Source organism: Oreochromis aureus, linkage group 8 (assembly GCF_013358895.1).
Source record: "Oreochromis aureus strain Israel breed Guangdong linkage group 8, ZZ_aureus, whole genome shotgun sequence".
In the NCBI taxonomy this organism is placed as follows: Eukaryota; Metazoa; Chordata; class Actinopteri; order Cichliformes; family Cichlidae; genus Oreochromis; species Oreochromis aureus.
Genome location: NC_052949.1, coordinates 15,835,887 through 15,863,714, shown reverse-complemented (window position 1 = coordinate 15,863,714; position 27,828 = coordinate 15,835,887). Strand labels below are relative to the sequence as shown.

Genomic DNA, 27,828 nt, shown 5'->3' with positions numbered 1-27,828 from the left:
AATTCTGCAATTGATTCATTGCACATAAATACACACATAAAATTTGTCAAGACAATCGCTTAGCAACTTATCTCCTTTAGCTTGTGTTACTTTGTGGCTGTTTTCTGAGTATCTGACACTGTAGTTTATTAGTCTGCTCACTTGATTGCTTGGTTTTCAGTTTCTTTTATGCGTTTTATAGGTTTTTTAATAGCTAAACACAGTTGCAAAGCCGAAATTCCACTATAAAGGCTCCTTCGTGTCCAAACAGTGTTGGCTAGTTTGCATTGTTTAAACTCTCACCCTCTATCGGTGACTTCTGTATGTCATTATGTAACACACTGGCATAATTTTGTTTGGCCCTTTTAAAAAAAAGAAAAGAATAAACAGCAGCCTCGCTTGCAGTTTTGGCTCAAGCTTTGATTGATCTGGGTGGTTCATGTTGGAAGGGGGAGAAAGAAAAGATCTGAAAATGTCTACATATTTAATAGAAAGAGGCACTGCATCAATGTACAGGATGAAAACAATGATGTGTGTAAGATGTGCACTCAAAGTTTTGAAACATTTAGGACTCATAAAAATTAGACCCATCTGCCCACAGGCCTAACACCTCCGTGACTGGCCCCGGGGCAGACATACCGCCACGTCATACTGGAGTAAATGCAACTTGCTAAAGTAACAGAAAAACAACTGTGATGTCTACAGGCATGGGGAAAAATGGAGAAGCCCATTAACCACAGATCCCCACAGACTGACTGGATGGGGTAACCTTCCAAACAAGCGAATCCCTCATTATCGAATCCTTCATTCAAGAATCATTTCCAGTGGATCAACTTCTAGTTGTTTTACAGATTTTCCACACATGCTTTTTAATTCTTTACAAAAGCACAAAGACAAACTGCTGGCCCATCCGTACTTCATCTTTCGACCTTATGCTCGGCAAATTCATTGACGCAGCCACTCCAGTCTCAAGTCCTGACAGTATACTCATTCTGCTCTTCTTCTTTACACAACTTTTTTTTTTTTGCTTTGGCTTGTTAAACACTTAAAATGCTGCTAAAAGACACTTGTTGCCGTAAAAGCGATCCCACACATACAGTAATACACTTTCCAGCACGACCAGTGCCATCAAAACTTTTCAGAAGCTCCGCCTATTTTTAATCAGTGGAGTTTGGAATAATTGAGTAAATATGTGCAGCTAAAATTCAGTTCATAAGGAAAATGTAAACTACATTAAAAAAAGTTAAGCTCTGGCTCCTGAGACAGATCCAGGACTTGACAGCAAATATATGCATTCTGTGCAGTGTGGAAGGGCCCGCTTAATACTGGGCTGCTTTTACCTTCTGGGCCCTGGGGCATTGTTCTGGCTCCCTCTTCTGAAGCTGAGACATCCATTCTCTGTTGAGACAGCATGTCTCTACAATATCCAAGGAGCTTTAAGATTCCTGCAGGCTTGCTGTGACACTGTCATTTCTAAAGCTGGAAACGTACGCGCGTAGAGCTGGACGAACCTGTTATTAATATGTCATACTCGGTTATGAGAATCATTTAGTCTAAGAGGCACTTGTTAAATAAAGCTGCTCTTAGTTCAAGTCCCAGTCACAGGGTTTCCCCTCAGAGGTTTGGTGGAATATCACAGTTTTATTTTCATTCTCAGCCAACTTTATCTCCACTCAGAGGGTTGGGCAAAAGTAATTTGACTCTGTCACAGGAATTTCTGCCACGGGAGATTCATAAATTAGTCTCTAATTAAACAGACAGCAGATTTTGCATGATGAGGAGCAGTTAATGTTGTCCTAACCGAATAAGCCTAGTTGAGTTCAGTATCAGTATATTAAGGTCCTGCTCAGAGTAATCTTTTATGCAGATTAAATAATGTTCTCAGTGTGACTGCAAAAATAAGCAGATAAAGAATGAAACAAGGGTAAGGTGCTTGCATATTATAGTTCACTATCTTGAGTATTTCACGTAATTGAATTCCGTGATTGGGAGAAATGAACTTTTAACAAGAGACACCGTCAGTGTCAGTGCTTGTAAGACTCATCCTCTGTAATCTAAGACACATCAGTAGCTACAGATGTAAGTAACTGAAACCTTGTGCAGAAAAAAATTACAGCTCTGATAGAAAGATGAAAGCACAGCATGGAGGTACTTGATTTGATATTATGAGTGCTATTTTGAATTTCCCTTGTACTCACCTCTGTGTTTAAGCCGTGACATTTACCAAATATCTGTCTGATTTGTAGGAACTGCGGTCAATTAAAAGCTAAAATTGCGAGGGTTTGAACATTAACAGACAGTTACCAGACCTTAGATCATACATAAGAGAGCTTAGGTGTGGCTCACACTTGACTGAGAGTGTTTAGATTGATGTAGTAATGTGTGTCAGTATCGTGACTGTTCTGAAGACTGAAAGATGTTTTTCCTTGTACTTAACTGAACTCACTTTAAATGATGCCGCTACAAACCAATCCAAGACCAATTAATAGATATGTACACACAGAGTCAGACAGTATACAAATGTTTCTTTAACTTCAAAGAAACTTTTTCCCCTTCATCTCCGTGTTCTCCTTATGACATTTAATGAATCTCATCCTAAGTGGTAAAAACACACTCGCACACATGCACACACACAGACAAGACTGCATGCGCGCCAGCTTAATATATCTCTCCGCTCTTCTGTGGAGCATTTCAAATGTGGCACATTTTCCACCACAAGATCTGAGATGGTGTTAGCACCACTGGCATTTTACACTGCACAAAAATATTTCCTTCCCTCTCATCATCTACAGGTTTCTATATTTCCCATTGTGGCGGCGATCCCTGTGAAACAATCATTTGCTTTCATGCACGAGCACAACGATTGATCAAAGATGTTAGATTGCCACAAAGTGGCTGTGAGGTACAGACACAAAACGAATATTAAATGATATCTGAGCTTTGGATTGGGATGGTGTCTCACCCATAGGGATGTAACGGAGGGCGATGTCAATATGGAAAGTGTCTTTTTCTACTGAAGGGATGGGAAATCGGTGCACCCATTTTCCGAGAAGTCAAACTTGGTAAGCTGAGATTCAAATGCAAGGGAGTAGATTGCAGGTGAAGTGTTTTTCACATTACATTAATCTAAGCTTAACCATATCCATAACCCTCTGCAGATCCTCTCTGCTCTCTCAGAAGACTTGCAATCAAATGCTCTGCAACTCCTTTTGCCTGCTGCCTGTTTCTTTTAGTTGTGGAGAGAATCTCTAAATATGCTTCCAGATTGCATTTCCCTGAGATCCTGGGTACGGGTTGGGCATTACATAAAGGCAACACCTGCAATTTACTTGAATTTTTTTTTCTCTATTTTTCAATGAGTGAGGCCACTTTTTATGCTGCTGCGTTCAATGTTGCAGACTGCACAGATAAAAGTGAATCAGTTGATTGGGACTAACTGTCTGCTCTGTCTCTCTCTGTTTGCCCAGCTGGATGCTTGGTGAAGCACGGTGGTGAAGATGGTCAGAATGCGCTTAACGGGGCCGCTGTCATGGGGCTGGTGCAAATGGTCAAGTGTAACGGGAATGGGAGTCCTGTATCTGCTGATGCTATCAACCTGCCTTGGCCAAGACACGGAAGGTAAAGCGAGTTTCTCTTTGCATGTCCTGATCACTGTCCTCCCTCTCCACTTTGTCTCTTTGTTTTGTCTTATGTGTCTCATGCAGTAATTCAGTCTGCTTTAATATCAGCACTGTGCATGACTTTTTTGAGTCAAGGCTTATTTTAGGTAGTAAAGTGCAGGATTTTTGATTCTTTCACGATTTCATGTGTGACAAGATCTTGTCTACGGATCTTGAATGTAATCACTTTTACTTTTTTTTCTAACATCTACTGCAGCTTTTTTTCCTGTTTATATTACATTTTATACCCATTTCTGCCAGTACTTCAGAATTAATACCATCTGTTTAAGCCACGCTTCGTGGATTATTGATTCTTTTTGATTTTATGACTTACATGCAGTGTACCATGTAGCGATAGTCCTCCCTGCTCACCCTGAAAAAAGTACATTTTCATCTCAATTATCCATAAAATAATGATGATTTTTTTTCCTTTTTTTTTTTGCTGAATTACTGTCATGGCTCAAAGTACTGTATTGCACCTTGGTTCAGCAGACCAAACTATATTTCTGCTGTTGAAATACCAATATGGTGGTTTGAAGAAGCTGTATATGAAAAAGTAATGGCTTTATTGGTGCTTGGGACGGACACGTGAACACAGTTGTTCAACGTGTTCAGCAGGTAAAGTCTTGGAGGAGTTGCCACAGTTCGTCTCAGTTGCTCATGTCTGTTTATGAAATCCCAGAATGCCATGATGAAGTTGCGATCAGGGCTCTGCGGGGGCCATACCATCTGTTGCAGGACTCCTGGTCTCTGAAGATGGTTCTTTATGACTCTGGCTGTATGTTTGGGACCGCTGTCATGCTGCAGAATGAATTTGGGACTAATTAGACACCTCCCTGTTGGCGCTGCATGATGGATAAGAATGTTGATACTAAACCTCACAAGACTCCAAAAACAGTTGGGGAGGCAAACCTGACAGTGAACCACCGCAGTGAAACTGCAACCTATTGAGAGCTCAAAGTTAGAAATAGCAATTTAATGGGGGTCTTTTTGTTAGACATGTTGTAAATGTATATGGTCATCACCTAAAGTCCTTTGTCTTGTTTACAGACAGTATTAAAGACGGGCTAATTTAGTAAATGTCATGTAATAGTTCTGTTTATATGAAAGTTTCATTGAAATTACAAATAATATACAAGAAGAAGAAGCAAAAGCACAATAGCCTAACCAAAGACATGCTATTGATTCCAATGTAAATGTTAAGGTAGGTGTTAAATCACTTGCTTTACAGCCCTAGTGATACAGAGTATCTCTTCTATCACTTCACAATATATCAGTAATATGCAATGAGTTTAACACAAGCAATAACTAAAGGGGAAAGGTTGCCTACAATAAGTTATTGTAATACTGAAGAAATATCCACATTCTGATTTCTCAGAACCGAGCGGAAGCTGAAGCAAGGTGAAGGATAAATGAAGTCATCACCTATGGGAGAGCTCAGTGTAAAACTCTCTTGACTTTCTGCTCAATTTATCTGAATATTAATATTCCATTTAACTCTTAGTCCTTGAGATTTATCTGGTTGGCATTTAAGTGACAGGGGTGTTAGTCAGAGGTGAGCGTCTTTGAGCGCCCATGCGTCTGCGCAGAGATAGAAGGGGAACGTGCACTGATCACCCAAAACGTTAAAACAAAAGAAACTAGCCTCAATTTTGGTTTCTTGCTTCAAACTAAGTTTTAAAAATGCCTTTCCCCTTACAAGTTATCCTTATGTAACACATGCCCAAAGTTAAATGACACCCAGCATCTTTAAAGGCTCAATCAAGAGTATTCATGTTCATTTTTTTTTTTGGCTCATCCCATTAAAACACAGAACAAATACCATGCTATAACAAACACACTATATATATATTTACTATATAGATATTATAGATATTATAGCTCAGTGATACTAGAGTAAAAATATAACAACAAGTTTTGTTCAGTTAGGAAACGTTGGTGGTTAGCCAATGATTGAACTGAATTGTTTTGCAGTCAGAGACCAATAGCAAGTAGTTCCTGTGCAGGTAACCTGGTGGGAGGGAACATGTCTCCAAACAATTGTCATCCAAATCAAACTGATTGCAATCATTTTCAGACAGATTAAATGGCAAATACAAAGGTTTGCACATGTCTCTTAGCAAAGGAGGACTTGGCTCAACAAGTTGCCAGCCGGTTGTATTCTGGATATATTGCAGTCAAAGCAAAGTTACTGAGTGCCTGTGTCATTTTGCAGTTAAGTTTCCTTCTTACAACAACTATGTCACTATTTGTGTAAGAATTTCTGAATTACTGCTTTAAATCTATGAGGTTCTGGCTGGACTCTGATTGTAAACAGTTTATATAGTGAATTAAAGTTAATCTCAGTGTATGTGGTCAAATGTTTATAGTTAATCTTTGTATTATCACAAACAGACTGCATGCACTTGCTAACTTGATCCCATTCAATCACAATCTGATTGATAGAGGACTGACCAAATTTGTACCAAATTTGTTTTAAAGACTGCAACAGAGTCCGAGTGGTCAGAGACCTTGTACCCATCTTCGCAGTAACCATTTCAAAGGCAAGAATACTGCAATGTCATTGCACACGGTTCCAATAATTTGGTAGTGCTGTGGAATGAAACAAGTGTGACTACAGTATTACTCACACTCACACGCTTATAATAGTCTTGCAGTGTGGTAGACATCGTCCAACCCTACCACACATGCCCACTTGGATTCAGTTACAACAAACAGATCCTGTCATTATCCTGGTGGAACTGCTTATAACAAGAATAGTATGTATTAATGAGCCTGGGTACCCTTTTGACTGACAGTGTTTTACTCAGTTATGGTCCCCTTATGACACAAGTGCTGGTGTTTTATTAATGAGCTCATGTCCCAGGATGAGCGGTTGCTTTTAGCTTTTTGGACCATCACACGACAAGGGTACTAGGATGTTTTAATTAGCCTTGCTCCCTAGGTAGGAATATATTTACTCACTTTTCGTTTGCCGGGTGAGAAGTGTACCAGTATATTTTTAATGAGCCTCAATCCCAAGATGATTAAACATACAATGAGTCAAATCAAGCTTTCGGGCAAAGCTGTTGAAAGTTGTAATTACTCCAAACTCTTTTGCTCCTGTTTGTCTTCATCACTAGAAACTTGGCACTACCTCCGATTAATAACATCTTAGTACTTATTGCTGAAATCATTTTGATTTGTAGCACACAAATTGCTTACTTTAGCCGTTGTCATCATATTCACATCTACAATTTCTCCGCGTGACAAGTGAGAAACATTAATTGAAGTTTTAACTTGACTGATTATGAACTAATTTGAAGCTAGCATGTGCATGGTGCGTCACTGTTTATTTTAATTGACTGTGACTTATCGACGCATGTGAACAAGAGTCAAAAAAAAGGCTGAAATGTTATGCTCAAGTGGTCACATATTGAGCTTGATGGTCAACATGCTCTTTTCTAAAGACTAAATACTTTAATTTGTTTTGCTGAACCTGAGTAATTACCTCTATGTCAGGATGGTAAATTTAAAAAATTAAACCTTCACAATACATAATCAACTGGATATCCCGCTTTTCCCCTTCGTCTTTACCCTGTTATGTTATGTTATGATAACTTTGTCATACCAGAAAGCTTTTTAGATGTTCTGGGAAAAAGATGTGACACAAAATTTCATGAGCGTGACAACCTGCTTCTACTCACTAGCCGTTCACCATGAGGTGACACTCACACTGTGAATGAACCCACACTCACAGCTGTGTGGTCAAAGTTGCATTAGAAGTGAGGATATAAATACATTTGCTGATTGTGTATCACGAACCAGCACGACACATCCATCACTAAAGATATTAAGCTATTAATGTAGCCTAGTGTTTGAAAAGCCATTTCCTTGATTGTTTATAAAGGCACTGTGCAAAAGTCCCAACGCACCCCTCATTGCTTTATTTTTTGGCTTCTACAGAGCCAGACTTTGTTATAATTTTCATCTTGATGGTAATAAACTGGGTGTTGAGCAGTAGTTTCTAAAGGCCTTTCAAAGTTTCTCTTTGTTTGTTAAACCGACCTATGAATCACTTAACTGTAAAAAAGGCAAATATCTCAAAGGATGAACCAGTGTTGTCTGCATAACACTGATATTGGGGTTATTGCTAAAAAGAAAGTAAAGCATTACACATTACTTGTTATTGTTCTTTAAAGTAATGCAGTGAGTATTTAAGTTACATAATTACTCATTGCACTCACAGTAGAATTTAATTTGTCGTTACTTGTTGAATGACTTTTGCATTACTCTGTATCATGACCTTAAATACACTTTCACATAATTACCAAGTATCCTATTGCAAACATATACAATATAATTAGTGCATACATGTGAACACAAAACTTACAACATGGAGCAAAATTGAAAATTAGACCAAAGAGTCTCAAAAGCGATTGTAGAAAAGAAGCAGGAACAGGTAGAAATGAATTTTACAATGCTTGGAGCTTAGCTACTCATCACTTGAAGATCATACTCTGGATATGTCGACATGCACTCAGCCATAAAATTACCCTGTGTTCTTTGCTAGCTTTGCGCTAGCATGCTGTCTGTGTGGATTGAAAGCGCTGGTATTGCCATAGCAGTATGACTTAGCTGTTTCTCTCTTGCATGCAGTTTGCACGTCACCATCATGATCTTGTACTGTTGTGCAATAAAGATGAATATAATGTCCATAGCTCCACTCCTCAAAGGTTTCCTCCACCCTGCTTCTGAAAATTTTTAATTATTTGGTGTAACATGCACATAACAGACAACTTAGCAAAGAATCATCTTCTCTTTAGGCATTTTGTCATTAGCTGCATGACACAAAAACATTTTAAACTGGGGTGCCACATTTCAATCAGGTTGTTTATTAGCTGTTTTTTATCAGTTGCATTTTGTCAATGCATTGCTACCTTTCTTGACTGTAACCAAGTGTCTTTCCATGTATCAGCACCTTATATCACCTGTATGTCATTATTGTATGCTTGGTAGTGGCAGACTAGATGCAAGTGAATATGAATCATCTGTAAACTAGTTTAAACTTTGCACAACGCTGCTGCTGCTGCTGAAGAAAGACTTGTTTGGGGACTTGCCTGTCTATTGCACAAGACTAATGATATCTGTTTTTAATACTCTGGCCTGCATAACTGCAGACCGAGTTCTTATGCAAATTAAATAGCATAATCTCAGTTTTATTAGACTTACTAATGTCTATTTGATTGCTCATACTTTGAAGTGCTTTAATAAATACCTGTCTAATCCTCTGACATCCAAAGTAACATTAGACCGAAACTTAAGATTTACAATACTACCACAGCGACCTCAATACACTTATTAGCCCAGGCTGTCTTATACTTTATTTGGATGTGGTCTTGTTTCAGTCCCAATAACTTGTATTACTCTAAAATTCTAATCCTAACATCTTATTCTTTGAAATGGTCCACTTTGATCTTCTTTCAAGCTCATCCTGTGACATCATGGTCACATATGATATTGCAGTATAGCATATAACACGATCTGAACTGATATATTGCGTCATGACAGCATACATTTGCCTTTGATGATAAGGCTTTTGATAATGGTGATTGTTTGCCTAGCAGCAGGGAAGAGACCTCCAAAATGAGGCCACCCCTCATTCTAATCACCTCGTGTTTGGCACTGCACTTAAGTCCTTAGCAGTACATCCATCAAGTTTGATGTGGATGGGACGAAGAGATGTCAAGCTAAGCTAAGAACACACATACAGAGACATACACCGATTTGTTAGTTAGACATTTTTCCCTTGTGCGTGTGCGTGGGTGGAGTTTTCAAGGTGATTTTAATATTTATTACTGCTTTCCTTTGATGCTTGGGAATGTCTCTTCCATCTTTTGTTATATCAGCTTCTTTTTGTCCTTATCTGTCCCTTATTCCCTGTCTACCATTTTCTTCTTATACCCCATCTCTGAAGCAGACTGGTATTTCTCTAGATTGTTTTTTCTCTGCCTTTCCATTTGCTTTTGGAGCCTTACCCCTCTAACATTTATTGCTGTTTTTTTTCCCTATGTCATTCCACTGGCACTACCCCCTGCTGCTGTCTCCATCCCTGTATATTACTTTCCACATACCCAATTCTTATTTATGATGATAAGTCAGTGAGGTTTACCAAATCATCTGCACTTGACTCACACATACAACAGAAACATAACATAATATTTAGTATGGAGAACTTCAGTTTGGATGTGCATAACATAGTATTGAAGGACATATTCAAAGTTCTGCTGAACTGAAAGATTTCAAAGTTCAAATTAAGAGGGAAACATTGAAGTGAACATAGAAAAGACAACCGATCCACAATGATAGGTCAGAGAGCAAATGTTGTGCTAATCCCTGAACCAGACAGTGAACACTGAAAGTAAAGGGAACCATCAGGCTGAAGGAGTCCTATTGAACCTGGTTAGCCTGTTGGACTCCACAAGCAGCTGACAGGTACCGGTAGACGAAGATTAGTTAAGCTTTCAGCCAACTTTGAAGCAGTTTTACAGTAATTCTGGCAAATCATCAGAGGACTCAGAAGGGAAAACCAGTGTTCTCCTCGCATGAGTGAGGTTGGGTGCTGCTTGACTTTAACTTTAGTCAGGCAGTGAAAGGAAGGCTTTGAGAATGTCCTCAATCCCACTGACACGTCCTCCGTAGAAGGAGCAGACTCTAGGGACGAGGGTGGTGTCTCACCCATCAGGTGGTAATGAGGCAGTTAAACAACTCCTTAGTGGCAGGACTCCTGGGTGGATGAGACTTGTCACGAGTTCCTTAAGGCTCTTGATGTTGTGGGCCTGTCTTGGTTTGGACACTTCTGGAACACTAAGCTAGGGGCCTCCAGATTGGCAGACTGTGACAGTGGTTCCCCTCTCTAACAATGGACACTGGAGGGGGATTAAACTATTCAGAATCCCTAAGAAGCTCTACAACAGGGTGCTGGACAGGAGACTCCGTCTGGTAGTCCAACCTCAGATTCACGAGGAAAAATGCTGTTTTTGTCCTGGTCATGGTTGAAGATCTTTATCATCTCAAGGGTATTTAAGGGTGAGTGGAAGTTTGCACAACTATGTGCTTTGTGGACTTGGGCAAGGTATCCAAGAATGTCTCTCTGAATTCTGTGGGAGGTGTTTCGGAAGTATCACCTCTGTGGATTCTGTATCAGTCGATCATATTGAACAAATGTCAAACTAGTCCTTTATTTAGTTTTTTAACTTCATCAGCTAATAGTATAGTCAATAGCCAGACTGGATCTATAGATTGAAATGTGCATAGCCTGGTGCAGTTGCAGGCTACCCAAGAAGCATTTTGGGTGCTGGGAAGGTGTTTATGTATTTCCGTTATGCGTCTTCAGATTAACTGCTGTCCGATCATCGCCACTACTGCTGTGTTCAACCCTGCACTGGCTGCGAACAGACCTGACACACTGAGGCAGATAGAGAAAGAGAAAGGGGGGAGGGCAGGATAATGGATAAGCCAGCACACTGACAAAGTGGTGATCCCTACAGCACTGAGTCTGTGTGCGCGTATGCGTGTCTTTGTGTGTATACATTTTTTTTCCGTTTTTTGAATTCAAGTGGGTCGACAATCCGTTTTCTCCAGAGATGCATCAATCTAACACAAGGTCGCACTGTCTTTCTTCGACAATCCCCTCCTTTTACTCTCCTCTTCCTCCTTTTTCCCCTTTCCTCTCATCACTACTCCCCATCAATCCGCTCATCACAACTGCCCCCTTTCTCTCCCCTTTCAGCCTACCCTGCTCCACCAATTCTCCCCTTCGTTTCTCTTCTCTATTCCCCCGAAATAGTCTCCTCACCAATTTTGTCCCCTCTGTTCCTGCTCTGTCCTCAATGGATGAATGGATCGGGTAGAAAGGATGGATGGATAGGACGGGTGATGGATGAATGGCTGGCTGGTTGGGTAGAGGGGTAAAGACAGAGAGAAATCGGACCCCAGGGACTGTAGATGGGTGTACCTGCTGATGGAAGCTTAAAAAGAACATGACACAGGAGAACTTTTAAAAGAAAAAACAGCCTTTCTCCACTCTGCCCGCTCATGTATTTCAGCCTTTTACAACCATGTCTCTCAATTTTTGTGTTTGAAAGATTCCGTAGTATATTTTTAGGAGTCAAACCTGTCAGCCAGCCAGGCAGTCCTGTAGCAAAACAATTTGATATATGCTTTGTGCTGTGCTGCAGCCCTGACACAGCATTTGATAGAATAAATGGGCAAGCATATTAGCTGGGCTTCTTGTTTTACCATTTTCATTTATTTTAACACTGTGCTTTTAAATGGTCTTGAAAGGCCTTTTGTGGAGATTAAGTAAGTTGTATAAAGAAGAATGTCTAATTTAACTTGCAAACTGGCTAAAGACCCACACATACTGTGGTAATGTTATACACATATTATAAGGTCACTGCTATTCTATTTAGTGACCATTTAATAGAGATAGTCAAAGCATCTTTCTGAAGTATCTCAAAAAGATATTCTGGAAGATTTATTGGGATATATATATATATATATATATATATATATATATATATATATATATATATATATATATATATATATATATATATATATATTACAGTTCCACACCACACATGAAGCTATTCAGTCTCCTCTCTTGTTAAATTTGCCATTACACTTCAGTCTTTTTCATGAGACTAGACAGTATTATTATAAAATGTTTACTTTTCTCTTTTTGGTATGCCAGATTCAACTTATGTAGCCATCAATCAAGCAGTTTCAAATTCCTCTCTCCTTTGAGAGAGCAATATTGTTTTTTTCAGATATCCGATCAACCCAGGCGTCTGTTGAGATTACGCTTCTTTGCCTTTATTGCCACAGTATGTTCACATATTACTCCAGCATATTTTGTAGTTCACCATCATTGGGTTTTCCCTTTCACTGTGTATACTTCAGGCAAAGAAGCCATGCAAATATATAACAGATGGTAACAAGCAGAATGCAGTCAAGTACAACGTGCTCAAATGAGCAGCGCTTTTTCTCAATATGGCCTGGTAAAAAATGATTAAAAAGCTTTAGAAACTATTGCAGATTCAGATAGAAAACAATTTGCGAGAAATCGAAAACTTTGCTTCCTCAGTGCTACCCTTAAATGTAATTGGTTTTTGCCATTAATCTGGTATATTACTGGTTATTAAGTCAACATATATTTACTACAATAATTGACTAAAATTGTCATTGCGATCAGGATTGGCCTAGGTGCTGGATTGGTTAATCTGCAACCTTTATGTGGAGCTATATATATACAGTGTGTAGCTATGCTAAACTAGCTTTAATAGCTCACTACAGCTTCCTTTTCATTTCACAGATATGCAGTAAGATTGATGTTCTCATCTGCAAAAAATTGATTATATGTGTATGCCAAAATGTGAAGATTTGTTTTTTTATATTAACATACATAAATAACAAGTACCCTGTAAGATAGCTAACTATACATCACTCACACAGCCAATCTGAAACATCATCTGATGAAATGAATCAATTATTTAAATGGATGCAGGCCAAGGTGATGGCTCTGAAAGATCAGGGATGTCTGTGGTGTTCTTCACTGTCATTTGGGAAGAAAGCAACCTTGGCTCAGCAATCTGTCACGTTAGTCCACACCATCAGACTTCCTGCCATGAATGAAACTCCTGCAGACACACTATTAATTTGTTATCGAATGATATATTCAGAAGGTTTAGCATGGGGATTAGCTGAAATCAGAGAACAGGTTCATAAATAAATTTCAAAGCTAGATCTTATTCGATCCATGGCGACTAACTATGAAGTTTCAAAGGTGGTGGGGCAAGGGGACCCTTGGGCACCCCTCCCTGAGTTTTCATTTTATTTCATTTTATTTTACTTTTGCAACTGCTCAAGGAAAGTGTTTGATTCCGTGTTAGGTATTTCCCTGTTTATTTGCTTCCTGCTTTATTTTGACACCCAGTGTCTCTGGTGCTTTCTATTTACTTTTACTTGACTTGGTTTTTTGCTTTGTCTCGTTGTGCCTGATTGGTTTCAGCTGTGTTCCCCATCTGTTACCTCTCCCTTTGTTATCTTGTGTATATACTGTCGGAGTCTCTCCTTATTCTTTGCTTTGTTCTCCACATTGCTGTGTGCCTCTTGTGTACCCAGAGATAGCTGGTATTTGGATTTCTTGGCCTTTGTAGGGGGATTGCAAATGTTGTAATTTAAAGTGGAATTTTTTTGGTCTTTTTTTATGTGAGCTTATGATAATACATTTTAGTTTAGTCCCCTGCATTCAGGTCTGCAAAACTTCAAGACACACAGTGGTTCAAGACAAAGTCTGTCTATATCATGTGTGGCCTGCAAACTCACTGACGTCAAAACTCTTAATTTCTTACATTTAGTGTCTTTCAGGTCATCTAGGCTTCCCCTAACTTATTTTCCCAACAGGTCTATGCTTCTCTGCTATGCCACACATATATCTAGATGCATTTAAAGGTTGACTGGAAATGAAAATAAGGAATGGAAATGGAGAAACGTGGCCTTAGCCAAAGCTTGGCTCTAAAACTCAATAATTAAAATGCTATGTTTATTATTAAGGAATGTCAAATAATTCTTTTACTTGGGTCACAATAATACAAGATCAATGCATTAATGCACTCTGTCTTCTCAGTGTGGAGTAACTCACTCTTTGTATCCAATCAGATAGGCTACCTTCACACTGCAGGTCTTAATGTTCAATTGCGATTTTTTGATCAAATCCGATTTTTTTGTCTGGTTGTTCACACTACAAATAAAATGTGACAGCAAACGCGCTCTAGTGTGAACCCTCAAAGCGGCCCGCATGCGCAGAAGAAGGCGTCACACACAACGGGCTCTGTTTAGACCCAGAGCAAACAATATTGTTTGACTGATGGCCCTTAATATAAAGACTTGTTTCTGACTTTATGTTTCCCAATTTTGCTTTAAGTTATAATGTTATTTTGTTATTTACAATAATTAATAATTTAATAATTATCCTTATCGCTGTTTTAGAGAGGAGCGGTGCTTCAAAGGATAGTTGCAGATTTCTGTCAGAATCTGCAGATTATACAGTACAAATAAAATGTTCACGTTGTCTTCCCAACAGTTTCACTAACATCTACACTGGATGGCCAGGAAGCGTTCGCAATGTCCTCTCGGGCGCTTCTCCGGCGCTGATAATTGGCGTCTGTCTTGTGTCAGTGACGTAAAAGACGGATATAATGCGACATGACCGTTCAAACAGCAGTCGCTTTCTAAAACATCGGATATGTATCGGATTCCGTACCACATACGAAAGTGACCCAGATCGGATTTGAAAATATCGGATTTGTGCAGTTCAAACTTTCATACCATGATCAGATATGGGTCGCATAGGGTCAGAAAAGTCGGATTTGATGCGCTTTCGCCTGCAGTGTGAACGTAGCCATAGAAACTCACAGTTAGGCTTGTCCAGGTGTCCCACTGAGTCACGGCCTCTACATGTATATTTTATGGTAACTCTAGGATGTGTGAGTGTGTGCGGGAGCAGACTGACATAAGGGTTAGATTGTATAAACTGTGTAAAGTGGTGTCAGTGTCCACATGGAGTTGTGGAAAACATGTCCTAAGCAACATGCATATGTTTGTACCAAGGAGACAGTTGCTTGGTTATGGGTCTGTATGTACTGAAAACAATGACAGTCATTTTCTGCAAGCTCGAGCCTGGTTTGACTGCGGATCACTGCTTTGGTCGTTAACAGTCGAAGTCACTTCTCTGTTTTTTCTTAGTCAACTTTGTTCTTAATGGGGACTTTTTTTCTCTGCCACTCTTGGCAACCTGTACCTGCTTATTGTGCCTGCCAAATTTAGATGGACTGCATTTGAATAGTAAATAAAGGAGTTATTGATTGAAACGCCCTGAGTTTAAATAAAGACGTGCTTGATGATGATAAAACTGAAAGGATTTAAACTTTTCTCTCTTTTTTTTTCTGTCACTACCTGTGATATTGTCTGAATTTTAAAGTTTTAAGTCTTTTTTATGAGCTCCGCACCTTGAATGCTTCACCCCAATTCCCCTTGCACAGTTCTCAGTGGAGCTTTTCATCAGCTTGACAGGGAGCTGGCATTAGATGGATTTATTCACTTGCTCGTGCACAAAGTCATTTCAGTGATTATATATTTCTTTACAAGAAACTTTGAAAGATGAGAGCAAAAGTGTATCCTTAAAGAAGATTCTGTGAGCGCTTACAGGAAGACAAGTACATATCAATGAGAGAATAAAAATATACAGGTAAAGTTTTGAAGGTGAACATGAGTAGATACTTGCAGGATATGATATGAGCGCCTGTATGCTTGAGAATGCTAACTGTCTCGTGAGCCACTTTAATGGGTGTGAAAATATGCCTGTGACCTTTTGAAATAAAGAGCAGAGAATTTGAATTTCTGTGAATGTGACTCTTCATCAGCGAAACAGAGGATTGCTTTAATGCATTATTTAATTTGGAAACTGGTAACAGAGTGGCAACAAAATTCATTCCATCTTTGTGCAAACACTTGGAAGAATTTGCTTTAATCAATATTTATTCTGGAAGAATTCACTGCACTTGAGAGAAACTTTAAATTAGCACGACCTTAAAAGACTTAGCTCATTTCATCTGGGGAAATCTCATCATGTTCATCTGCCACTTTAACTTACAACCCAGGCTGTTTACTGTTTCATACTGTTTAATTTTTATTATTTGAGGGGGAAATCAGGCTGACAGGTAGAAAGAAGGAGGCAAATTAGAGGAGACAGGGAGAAGGGGAGAGATGGTGGGTAGAGAGAGACTGAGAAACTGAGGTGCCCCGTGGAGAACAAATGGCTGGTTAGTAATATATGAGGGGCATCAGCTTACACTGAAGGATAAAAAGGCAGTGAGGCAGGGGATACACATCTGTCATCTGCTGTTCGCACACACACATCCACACCCTCATGCACCAGCTGGGAGAGTGTGATGTAACTAGTGACTATTGTTCCATGGCTCAATCCTCTTTCTCGGTTGCTAACCTGAAATCCACCCTTAGAAAAAAGCTTCGGAGGGGTAAAAGGCGTGGACATCGTGGCCCGTCGCCTTCTCGACAACAACGGCAAAATTAGAAAATGCTTAAACTTTGTGAAACTCTAAACTATGTGTAAGAGCAGTTGTATTGGAGTAGATTACTTACTCTTTGAGTGTCCAGATAATTATGCTGGCCATTGCTGCGCAAGAGACTTGCAATTAAAACACATACAGCTTATGAATATGTCTAGACACATCATTTGGTTTGAGGGAGAAAATATTTTCTGAGTTAACTAATAAAACATTCAAAGCCTGCCTGGAAGCCATGACACAGCTTGACATCCAGGGAAATATGTGTATTTTTCAAGAAATGAACAGGACTGTGGATGATGTAGGCATAAAAAATATTTGGGTTACAGAAGATTATTCTTCTGTGCCAAAGTCTTTTGCTTTAAATATCTAGCTATCTAACCCACAAAAATAATATTATACACTATTACTTGTGTGCAGTAAAGGAAGATTTTTTCATTTCCCATGAAATATTGAAAAAAATGGGAAATTAAAGCAGCAATTGTGTTTTATCAAATTTAAATTTAACTAACATATGAACCCAGAACAACTTTATCTTAAGATTGAGTTTCATACCACTTTTATACCATTTTCTTTGAAGTTGATGAATTGAAAGTCCACAAATTTAATGTAGTTTGGCTCAGGAGTGATTTATGTATCTCACAGAGTTTAAGTGTGTGCATGACAGTTACAAACCACTAAGTCAGAGGAACCTATATCTTGCAGAAGCAACCTACTGATTTGACCAATGACAAGCTGGCTCTGGTATTAGATAAGGCTGTTTCACTTTACACACTGTGCTCTGAAACCCATGTTTTCTGTGGCGTCACGCAGTAATTGTTTTTCACAAAGTTGAGGAGTGAGCATTCACATATGCTTTGACCGCTTCTTTAAATGCAAAAAAACAAGCATTGTGCTGTATTGCTAGTGATGTATAAATGGCTTTACCTAAGGAGCAAAAATCAATAAATAAAGCTTTTTTATAAACTTTACTATTGCAATATACTAAACTCTGGAGTGATGTCACTTCCAGCGCCGACATCCTCCTCCTGAGACAAATGGAATGCGGCAACAGTACATCTGAACACCATTAGAAGCCTCAAAAAATGGTGTAAATTTATGTTGAGTTACCCACACACCACAAATTATGAGCCATTTGCTCAACCTACCAGTCAGCGTAGGGTGTACTGCTTTGTATATTGACGAACACATAGATGGTAGTGGTAGTTGGATGAGACAGATTGGGTTTCCAGTCCTGGATTGGGAGTCAGTACTACGACAACACTAACCATCTATTGATACTAAGCTAGCTAGGCTAATTTGATATTAGTAGTACAATGCTAGTGATTAGCAATCATTTCATTGTAACTGCAAATGGCAATAAATTTAAATGTGAATACTGAAACTTGTGTTTCTGCTCTGTTTCAGCTAGCATGTTCTCTTTCTCTGAATGTTTGTGAGGTTGTGCATAATTATTTACTGGTTATGTTCTGGGGCTCTGTGGAAATACCAGAGACAGCTGGTGATGCTAACATTTCACCTTTGTCTTTAATCTGCCATTAGCAATGCGAAAAAAGAAGAGCAACAGTTATTTACTATGCCAACTTATTTAAAGCACAAATGAAATAGGTGGAGAAAGAAAAATGATTGAGTATTTACATGTTTAAATATTCTTTCATTTTATATTTATTCATTCATTTCAAAGTCATCTCAGTTTGCAACTTATTTTTTCCTTCACCTCTTTCACAGAATTTAGTCAGCTTAATATAAAAATTAGTTAAAAACATTATTGTAACATCATCTAAACTGAACATTTGCTACTTACTTTTTAATTAAAACCTAAGTGGCGGCACACTGTGTGCGCTTTGCATTAGTGCTGCTCCAATATAATAGTACAAGTTAATCCAATGTATTCAGTTTCAATTACTTTAGAAAGGAAATAAAGTTAGAATATTAGATTTACCGCACTAAATTTATTTAATTTCAGCATTTCAATTTTTAGTTTACCTTAATACCCTGCTGTAGGTAGTCTGCTGACACGGAACATGATTGAATTTTAATTGCTTAATTGTGCCATGCAGTGTGGCTGTCTGAGAGCATCTGTGTTGTTGTGTTTGTGCATTCATTTATTAAGGTTTAATATGTTTGTGTTTCCTAAAGCTATTAAGACTTTGAGATTATCACCTGTTCCATGACCGGATTCCATTTTTGAGGAAATATAGAGTAAGACAGTTTGAGTAGCCCTCGATTTTATTTTTTCACAGTTACATTTCTGCTTTTACATTAGCTGTTGTAGAATTATTTCATAGATTTCAATAGATTTTTTTATTGAGTGAGTGACGTGGTTGGATTTTTACAGTATGGACAAAGAAAACATTCATGACAAACTGGAAATCTGGTATTTTTAGCAGAAAGATAAGCTAATATGAACTATTTGTCTTGACGGACAAATAGTTCCCATTTGGGAGCTTCATTCTACATGAAAATACAACACACCACATCACCGACATCTGATATAATCTCTGATGTCACACAGCTGTAATGCTTTATCGTGGAGAGGCAGAGCAAGAGGGTACGAGAGACAGAAAGTGTGATCATTGTTCCATGAAGTCTATTTTCTAGGTGAGCAGATATCCATCTTCCACCCTTCCTCTGGGACTTTCCCAACCATCCTCGAGAGCTGTACAGTAATATCGGCTTGTCAGGTGAATGTGGGTGTTCTTTTTTTTTTCACCGTATCTCACAAGAACAGGGAAATAGATGAAAGAGAATGTTTGAATTTCGGTGCTCTTTTCCCTCCGAATGAGACAGTTTTTAGCTTCTGGCCAGTTTTGAAATAATTTCTTCTCGTAATACAGTAAATTGTGGGTGATGGCTCTGAGAGATGTTGGAAAAGCTCAGAAAGATTGGCAGAAATTGGCTATCATCTTCAAATCTTTGAACCTGCTTACTGCATTTCATGTTTGACTCCCTCGTCTTTACCTTTTGTCTTTGTTCTGATAGTTAATTCTGATCTTAAGTGAAAATTTTCTCCTAATTTCTCTTTCTTCTTCTCCTCTGTTCACTGCTACCTTTCTTTTCCCCTCTCTCTCCTTCCTGGTGCGGTGGGGCTGGCTCTTGATGCAGACTGGCAATATGAGGGTGAGAACATTCCTCCTTTTTCTTTCTCTGTTAACTGTGTGTTCAGTCACTGTGCTAGTTTATTAACCCTTGCCAACCTTACAGAGATGGTTATAGTGGGCTGCGTCTGTCAGTCTCTGTACTGTCAGTTCTTGCCTTCCTTACTCCACCTCACCTTATTTATACGCCTTTCATTCCCGCGATATAATTCGACTGGCCTACAGAATCATTTCCTCTCTCTGTAAAGAGAAAAATGAGGTCATAAGCAACAGATTATGTCTGCCAAGCTTTCCTTTTCAATCTCTCTGGAGTTGCCCTTAGACCTTTTCTTACACATGGTAGTGCAACCCTGTAAAAAGAAAAGAAAAAAGATCTGTCCTCTAAGTACTACCAAGTACTTAGAGGACCATTTAAAATGAAATTGAATAATGAAGCTCAACATTCAGTAGTGTATTAATGGTAACTTTATATGTTTCTTTTTTCTCTATTTTTCTATCCAGAATGTAAACTTTCCCGCTCGGGTCCTCCTGCTACCATAGTTGCCATCGATGAAGAAAGCCCCAATGGTAAAGTATTCTTTTCTTTCTTGTTTAATGCTTCACAAGGAGATTTAAAAAATGGTCTACACTCAAGATGTGATGGGCGACCACTTCAGTATGATTACCACCTTTTAGCGTATGTTAGGCAAACACTGTTGGAAAATCTTGACCTTTAAAAGACGCTGATTGGAATAGCATGCGGTGTGCCCTCATTAAAATATTCTGTGCCAACTGGGTCATAGTTGAAGCCTCATCTCATTTGAACTAATGAACGGTTCAAACTGCCATTGTGTTTTTCTATATGTGCTATTTCGATCTGGTCACAGTTACTTCTTGGCGTCTTTACTAGTTGCCTGGCAACTTAGAAGTGACAACAAGATCTTGGTTTTGAGGTGAAATGTGTTCATTATTAAGGTTTGAAGTTGCTTACTGGTCGGTTTTGTTACCTTTGTTTCACTGTCTCCAGACAAAGCTTCACATTAAACCGACAGCTATGGAAGAGGAGCGTTTTATTAAACTTTCAAAAGTGAAGTGGGTTGATGCAAGCTATATTAAGGTTTATGAAAATCTTGTGTTTAAAGGCTGGGTTATGATGACTTTGTCAGTATTTTTAGAGTTTATAACTAATTGTGTTTCCTATTATGTGGATATCTCTTCTCTTCTCTTCTCTTCTCTTCTCTTCTCTTCTCTTCTCTTCTCTTCTCTTCTCTTCTCTTCGGTGTGTTTTTGTCTCCAGCTCAAATTGTTTAAGGGCTTTATGGCTCATTAGTGGACCCTGGTTCGACATCTGTGCCATTTAGACCAAAGGGATGTAAACAAACACACATTCCTAGAGTCTACTTAGGTTGGCATGTCTAGCATCATGATTTTTGTGTAATACAGAGCAGATTATGTGTTGAGGGATGGATTAATTTATTCCCTGCTTTAGTAAAGTAGATCAAAGCAGATGGATTTGCAAATAAAGGTAAAGTATGGATGGACAACTTGATCTGTATTGTTAAATTGCTCTCGTATCTCCAGCCTTTAGATTACTGCTTGGAGGAGAATGTTTGCTATGTCTGGTTTTCACAAAGTTTTAAAATGTGAGACCTGATTATAGTAATCCTAACTGACGTGAACAAAGATTAGCATAGCAGAACCAAACAGAGAGGAGAGCAATGCCTTCCATAAACCCAGCTGGCATCTGTATCTGTTAATGGCTTAATGCATCACACAAAGCTACCTATCCTTTTATTTTCCTGGTGCTTTTGGTAATCAGCCTGGAAGTGTTGATTTCATGTAGGGCTTTCAATTAACACTAATATGTTTTACTAGTGAAACGTCACTAGTGTTCTTTTTATTTTCGTTGTTGTTTTTTGTTTAAAGATAAAAAAAAATAGTTTTAATCTGAGAAAACATTTAATCATAAAATCATAAATGCTATAAATCATCAATCAAACAAGTGTGCTGTTATTTTTAAAAAAAAATTTTAGTGGAACATCTACACAGTACTATAGAGTCTCATTTTCAGCAAAAATCACTTTCGTGTACTGTAGAAAATTGTTACCTAATACAAGTTCATTATGTTGAAAGGTTGATTGACCACAGGAAAAAACCAGTTTTTCCAATTATAATAGCACAGGTGAAGACTGTTCTGCTGATTAAAGAAGCAAATAAATTAGGCTAGAGAAAATTGAAAAACTTGAGAGTCCAAAAACAGCGAATATTACTAATCAGACAAAGAAAAAAATTAAGTGGGAGACCACACGCAAGAGCAAGAAGACGAGTGCAGAGCCTTTAGTTTGAGAAAACTACGCCTCACTGGTCCTCCGCTGGCAGCTTCATTAAATGCACAAAACACCGGGCTCAGTGTCAACAGAGAATAGGGGACTCCAGGGTGTTGGTCTTTGGTCTGAGAAAAAGAGACTGGTTGATAAAATGAAAAGATAAGTAGATAACTCGACATTGAAATTCAAGCTTGGATTTGTCAGGCGAGTAAACACTAGCAGTTTCATCACATCAGACGTTAAAAGCACAATATTGAGCATGATTATTGTGTATGACTAGTTTTAGTTTTATTTACACATTTCCATTGTGGTTTCATTCAAGCAGCTGTTGGAATCCAGATGTTGACATCTGCATTTGTTTTTCTGTGAAGCACCTCGCAACCTTGTTGCAGCTTTTCTCGATCGCTTTGCTGCAGCTCTCGCAGTCCCTATTTGAATCTCAGAACTCATCAGAGACAGTTTGTACTTTTGTCAGTCAGAACTACAGATTTCTCAGCTTCACTGCATTAGTGTTTTCAATCAAATCACTTCAGACCTTTTTTCAGATATGTATGAAAGAGCCTGATAAGTCACACACTTTCAGTAGCAGCACTGAAGCTGTCCTTCCAAAACCACACATTCTCAGAGAGCTGAAACCAATAGAAACACATGTTTTTTTTAATATTTGAATAGGATTTCTTTGTCTTTTGTGGAACATAGTCTGTAAAGCTTTGAGGTGGTTATGTGGGAAAATCCCAACCAACAGCAGTGTCCGAAATACTCAAACCAGCACGTATATCACCAGCAACCGTGCCACATGTAAAGTAACTTAAACACCTTTATTCCCTGTTCTGATGCTCAGTTTGAACCTCAGCAGGTCCTCTTTACCATGTCTTCATTCCTAAATGTGCTGAGTTACTACCATGTGATTGGCCGATTAGATATGTGCATTAATGAGCAGTTGAACATGCGTGCCTACTAAAGCGGCGAGTGTATATAGTGTGGTTTTACTGTACTATACAGTAGCATCGTGTGAGTAATGTTGTCAGTATGAGGTTTGTTTTCTGACAGAAAAGATAACACATAGAAAATGAATTTTCTATCATGTAAAATTCATTTAAATCCTTCACATTTTATTTTTGGGTCTGAACACTTCTGAACATTTAGTCTAAATGAAATGTCTGAACATTAGATACAGTCACCCTTAACAGTGTTAGTGTTGATAGTTGGGGGGGGATTTTGAATTGTTAGGGACAGTAACCAATTACCAAACGAATTCCTACCCTTTAATTTAAAAAAAAAAAGTCTCTTAACTACTAAATAGTTTGTTTGAATTAAATATATCATAGGTAATAGCTTGGCCATATTGTTTAACATTGTGTGATTCATTTGTCGGTGCAGTAATTGTGTACATATTGAATATCCAAGTGTGTGCCTGTTTAAGCCGTAATCTTCCTAACGGAGCTGGTGAAGAATAATTTCGCCTTGGAATCGTTTGTATGCATTATGGCATGTATTGCTCTACAACTGTGAAATAGTGTTACAGATTTAATAGAGGTTGTAGCTTTAGGGTGATTATCTCGGGTTGGTGTTAGCAAACGGGAGAGAGTCGAAGAAAGACGAGAGAAAAGAGAGGGAGACTAACAAGTTGGAAAATGTTTGCTCAATTTTTGCATTTAATAGTATCTAATCAGCTTTGCTTACTGCTATTTCTAATATTAATGTACTGCTGTAAATGTACTGAGGTTTGATAATCTAGCTTGCACTGATAATAACGTAGCTGCACGCTAAATAAAACAGTTATTAGTCTGCACTTTGAGAAAAAGCAGCAAAATATAATAGCTCAGTGTTTACTAAGGGTCCACCAAAGTTGCTAGACATTATAGTTACGCCTGTAGGTTTTTGGAAAGAGGCACATCAGGATGTGATTAAAGTACAGACAAAAGTGTTGGATTAACTGTTTAGTAATTACAGATGTTTAACAGTCTTCAATTTTCATTTTAAATAAAAGATTGTTTTTAATAGTTGATGAAAATCGTTTGCAGTCAATGACTGCCTGAAGTCTTGAACCCAAAGACATCACCAAATGCTGTGTTTACTTCCTTGAGACACTCTGCTAGGCCTTTAATACAGCCCCCTTTTGTTGCTGCTCATTTGTGCATCTCTTCTCTCTGCCTTCAGTTCTGTCCTCAGTAACTAAAAAGCATGCACTTGCACAAAAATGCACAGTTGGGTTGAACTCAAGTAACCAACTTGGCTATTGAAGAATATACCATTCCTTTGCCTGGAGAAAGTTATATGTTGCTTTTATGTGTGCTTTGGGTCATTATCATTGAAAATCAAATGGAAGTGGCTGAGTCTGAGCAGAGTACAGCCCTGTACACTTCAGAATTCATCCTGCAACTTCAATCGGCAGCCACGTCATCAATAAACACCTGTGACCACTTTAGCCACCCTTTAAGTTTTCCCTTTCCCTGATTTAAATTTTTTTTAATATCCTGTCCAAGACATCTGCTATAACCTTCCTCTGGACATGTCTAAACTACATTAGCCTTGTCACTCTTACATTGTCTCCACACTGCTCAAACTGAGGTGTCCTTCTCTAATCCCTTCTCGTCACTCCTAACATGAATCTTGTCATCTTCAACTCTGTCACCTCCAGCTTGGCTTGCTGTCTTTTTGTCACTGCCACCGTCTCCTGACCATACATCATAGCAGGCCCTAGTACCATCTTGTAAACATTCCCTTCACTCTTGCTGCTATCCTTCCGTCACAAATCACCCGACACTTGTCTCCACCCACTACACCCTGCCAACACTCTTTTCGTCACCTTTCTTGTGCTGGCCCCAGGTATTTAAACTCATCTACCTGTCATCTACCACTATCCCTACTCCTTACATCTTCACCATTCCATCTGCCTTCCTCTCATTCACGCACATGTCTTCTGTCTTGCTTCTGCTGACTTTCCTTCCTCTTCTCTCCAGAGCATACCTCCACCTGCTCCCTACTCTCACTATAGATCACAATATTATTTACAAATATCACAGCCCACGGAGACTCATGGACAAATTGACCTCATCTGTCAATTTGTCCATCAACAATGCAAACATGAAGGGGCTCAGAACCAATTAATGATTTAATCCCCCCCACCACTCCTACTACTTCATGCATGTCCTGCACCACCCTCGCATGCTTTTCTGCATATCCTTGGTAGCTTTGATTTCAAGCTCTAGTCAACTGATGAAAATCCTTGTCTCCTTCCTTAGTGCCTAGCCTCATGTACAACACACACTACAAGCTTTTTCCTTTGCAACCTCTCTTTGCAGTAGAGCTAGCCTCCCAATACTCCTGTCTACTCTCTTCATCTCCCTGACTACCCCACTTTTTTATTAACTGCTTCCTACCCAAGACCTCCTCGTCACCTCTGTTCCCTTCACATGCAAGTCCACTCAAGTCTGTTCCAATCATGACTCTCTACTCCTTCATCCAACTTACTCCAGAATTCCTCTTTCTCTTTTGACATTCACATTGTAGGCCATACAACATCACCACATTCAACATAACCACTTCCTACAATCTGTTCACCTCCACAACACAACTCACGCACTCTTCCTTCAAGATAACTTATATTTCATTACATTTCCTTCCTACGGTAGAACAGTTTGAATCCATTTTTGATGCTCCTAGCCTTGACTCTCTTCCACCTGGTGTCCTGCACACACAACACATCTAGTTTCCTTCCTATCAGCCAGCTCCCACCCTTAAATAGTTATAGTCCCTACATTTAAATTCCCTATACTCTCATTGCTACCTTTTTCTTCTTTCTCACACCCTCTGAACTGGTTTAGCCCAACCCTGGATTAAGGTTATCACTCAAAAAATTGAATTACATCAAATGCAACAATGAAAATGCAGAAATACCAGCAAAGGGCCACATTCTACCTCTTTTTCTGATAAACTACCTTTACCTATTTATTTATTGTATTTTATTTTTCTTACTTTTGGTAGAGATAATGTGAAAAGCCCTTGACTCTACTTGTTGTGTGAATGCAATATTTTAACTTCCCTTGTCACACACCAAACAAAATGGACTAAATGAATTCAAAATGCTGATATGTTAAAAGAATGCTTCGTTTCAAAGAAGATTCATCTGTGAAAAGTGTCTCTCATCTCGGTACTTTTCTTCCTTTTATCATTTTGGAGGGACCAGTTCAGCCTTTTTCAAAACAGATTAGAGCGGTCAAACAGATGTCACGAGTAGTAAACGCTACATAGCAGAAACCATTATTTTGCACGCGATAACGTTGTAAATTATAGGAAGTCAAACTGCTATAAAACCTCAGTAAAAGAGTCAAAACAACTTTGATGCTTTTAGAAATTATAATGTTCACTAATATGTTTTTTCTATGTGTCTGCCATTGAACTATCTCAACTTAAATGGTAGATAAAGCGAATTTACCTTGGCCAGCCAACACTCATTACTTCTTTTGTCCTTCCTATCCAGTGCTATTTGTCTTGAGTCTTTTCCCACCCACTAAGCGCTCAAGAAGGAGGTAGATGTGATGATTACTTTTCAGCCCATGGTTCATACCTGGATGACACACTAGCAGTGCAGCCACATTCAGTTAAGCTAATGTCCTGTAAAATATTCTATTAATGCACTGCCACTATGCTCATTTTCTCTCTATTTACTCCTAATATTCTCTTTATTCTTTATTTATATCACCCTCTCGTTCAACCCAATCTTTCTTCTCTTCTGCTGTCTTTCTCATTTCCCTTTTTCTCTAAATGTTCTTTGTGTTTCTTTTTTCTCAGGCAATTCCCTCCTTCGTGCACACCCACACACACCAGTGGCTTCATATGGTTCTGCCCGTGTGCTTTAACACGTGGGTCAATTTAATCAGATGCTGCTGAGTGCTGTATTCAGTCACACATCCTATAAAGTGAGGTCACTGTGAAAAGAGCCCATTTGCATTAGATGGTCTGTGGTATCAAATTAGACACAGTTATATAAGGTATAGGTACTATTTCTATCAGGCTTCTTTGCCTGTCTTGGTGAGGGGTTTTTTTTCTTAATTTTTGCTAGAAAGAAGCAGAAAAACCAGCAGAGAGATAGCCAGACGATGGTAAGGAATGAAAGCCCCCTAATGAATTCCATTTTCTATCCCATTTCTCATATAAAGAAACCAATTTCATTAAAGTTCCTCGTTTATATAAAATCAGCAAATCACAGCAAAGCATTTGACATGGTTTCCATGGTAGCACAGAAGGCCATGACCCAATTTTATGTCTGGCAGATCAGATATGAGATCGCTCAGTGCGCGTGTGTTTATGTTGTTGTGTGTGCAGACGGGTGTGTGCACACAGACGAGACGTTTTCCAGCGAGCAAACACAATCCTGCTCACTTCTCAACTTTTCTCTCTTTCTCCACGTCGGAATCTTTCTCTTTAGCTCTCATTTCTAATTTCAAAACTTTCTAGGGCTCTCTTACGCACACAAACATACACACAGCAGTTTGTAGGTGTAGAAGTTTTTGTAGTTTTTTTTTTTTCTTTATTCCTTTTTTTGTTTGTATCCAATTTCTCTCTTTTGTTTGGTGCATTGGTCAACATACGTTTGGGTTTTTTGTAATTTTGTTTTATAAAATTGAGTTGCATTGAGCACAGATGAACACAG

The 27,828-nt window shown here is 38.7% G+C and overlaps 1 protein-coding gene across 1 annotated transcript in view; it reads left to right on the top strand.

The window, feature by feature from the left end:
- Positions 1-27,828, top strand: part of LOC116329820 (protocadherin-15-like) — a 209,712-nt gene that overhangs the window by 22,950 nt on the left and 158,934 nt on the right. The window contains exons 2-4 of the mRNA XM_039616856.1: positions 3,447-3,597; positions 19,874-19,888; positions 20,368-20,433. Coding sequence (XP_039472790.1) covers positions 3,477-3,597; positions 19,874-19,888; positions 20,368-20,433 — 202 coding nt within the window. The 5' untranslated portion in view covers positions 3,447-3,476. The remainder of the gene's footprint in view (positions 1-3,446; positions 3,598-19,873; positions 19,889-20,367; positions 20,434-27,828) is intronic.